Consider the following 2,095-nt stretch of genomic DNA (forward strand, 5'->3'; position numbering starts at 1 on the left):
AGAAGAAGAAGAAGAAGAAGAAGAAGAAGAAGAAGAAGAAGAAGAAGAAGAAGTTATAGTGACAACTGCGAAGCACATGAAATCGTATGTTTGACTCCCTCTTACAAATCTGCAACTGTAAGACTAGATCTATTTAAAAGACGGGGGACCTCTGAATCTAATATAAGTCCATCTCCAATAGGACTGAGCCAAAAAGAAAAACAATTGCAAAATGGTGCTTTTCCCAAGAGTACAACAACGGGCCGAGTTAAGTTTCAGAAACTCAAAGGAACAGTTTCATCTAATCACGAGTCTGTAGCTTAACCACTAGACTACGAACGCCACAGTGAACTTGCAGTAAAGAGATGCACATCGGCAAAAATGGTCAGTCAGTGCTGGGTAAAAGTAATTCACACAAATAGACAAAAATAACAGAGGGAAATTGAAGAACTAGGACGTACCAGTGGCGCCCTCCAAAAACAGTAAACTACTAAATTTTAAAATATGCATACCTGAAGAGAGGCGGTTCAGATCACACAGAGAATAACATCCGGGAATTTCCACTTCAGGGCGATCAAGAAGGTATTCCCGAAGAGCAGCTCCAAACTTCATCGTGTTCTCTGAGAGACATTAAAAAAGCAACAAAAATAGATACTGCACTGTTTGCCATATGGCAGGGTTCGCTCTCTACTTGCATAACTCAATCCAAAACAATCGATCCATTTCACTCAGGATATGCTACCTATTGTAGGTAGTTAACCATTTGCATAGCTAGTTATCGGCGTGCGTTATGATCGGTCAGCTGTTCAAATGTACTCAAACCAAATTTTTGATTTTTTGCTGCTTTCAATTGCAGTTTCTTAATTAATCTGTGATAGTCTATTGGCTGCACGTGCCCAAGAAATAATAATTTAGTCGAAAGTCAAATTTCTAAATGTTGAAAAAGCAACAAAAAAAAAAACATAGTGTAGGTGCAATTGTTAAAAGAATAAGACCGTTTATTTCTCCCTAATGTAAAATTTTACTTTCAGGATTTAATACATTTTAACCACCTTCCCAACCAGACCAATTCACTTGCCTGTCACTTTGCCTGCAAGTCTGTCTTTTTCTTTTTTTTTTTTTTGATTGGGTAGATGTTTTACGGCACTATCGACACAATTTTGGTCATTTAAGCGCCATCAGGTTTCACCGCTACAAAATCAGACGTGTTTTTAATAAAGAATCTTTCGGAGCTCGCAACCGCAAACGATCACACTATTTCTATTATGCTAAAAAGACGAACAAACATTTATAAAAATTTTTTGTAAATATGGAAAAGGCTTATTTACATGTGTACATACAATACAAATTTCAATGCATGTATATATACACCGTATGTATATATACACCGACAACGACAACTATATACTTTCACATTTTATTAAACAGTCCAATTTCTTTTATAAAACTTAAAATTCTTCTAGGTTCTATGATGTTAAAAAGGGTCTTAATATCTTTACATTTAAAATATTTATCACGGACATGATTAAAGTCGACACATTCCATTAGGATGTGCCGAACTGTAAAATTTGTGTTGCACGCCACGCAAAAAGGAGCTTCCTCTCCTTCGAGCAAATGTTTGTGCGTGACGTGCGTGTGTCCTATTTTTAGTCGGGTAAAAATTACTTTTTCTCTTCGTGGTAGAGAAAATGGTTTCCTGGGCGTAAGTTTCGGTTGAATGTAATGGAGTTTGTTGTGTATTTGTTGATTCCAACTTTGGGACCAGGAGGATGTGATATGTTCTTTTACTTTCGGTTTCATGTCAGAGAAAGGGATTTTACTATCTTTGTTTTCAGGTAGTTTTAGAGATTCTTTGGCAAATTGGTCAACGGCTTCGTTGCCATCAATGCCTACATGGCTTGGAAGCCAAGCTATTGTAATAGTTTTTCCAGACTGATGTAGAAAATACAGTTTAATGATAAGTTTCAAAATTCTGTTGTCGGAGGTGTCAGAGCGCTCTAAAGATTTCAGACAAGAGAGAGAGTCTGAAAGGATTAGGAAGGTAGCCAATGGAACGAAACTAACCTTATCATCTTCGCAGTCATTTTGGCCAGATGTAGCTGTTTTGTTCATCACC

The 2,095-nt window shown here is 37.0% G+C and overlaps 1 protein-coding gene across 2 annotated transcripts in view; it reads right to left on the reverse strand.

Annotated features, from left to right (window-relative positions):
- Positions 1 to 2,095, reverse strand: part of LOC101858663 — an 11,128-nt gene that overhangs the window by 4,434 nt on the left and 4,599 nt on the right. For both annotated transcript variants that reach the window (XM_005106743.3, XM_005106742.3), the window contains exon 3: positions 492 to 599. In XM_005106743.3, coding sequence (XP_005106800.1) covers positions 492 to 599 — 108 coding nt within the window. The remainder of the gene's footprint in view (positions 1 to 491; positions 600 to 2,095) is intronic.

This window comes from Aplysia californica, unplaced genomic scaffold (assembly GCF_000002075.1).
Source record: "Aplysia californica isolate F4 #8 unplaced genomic scaffold, AplCal3.0 scaffold00554, whole genome shotgun sequence".
Lineage (NCBI taxonomy): Eukaryota > Metazoa > Mollusca > Gastropoda > Aplysiida > Aplysiidae > Aplysia > Aplysia californica.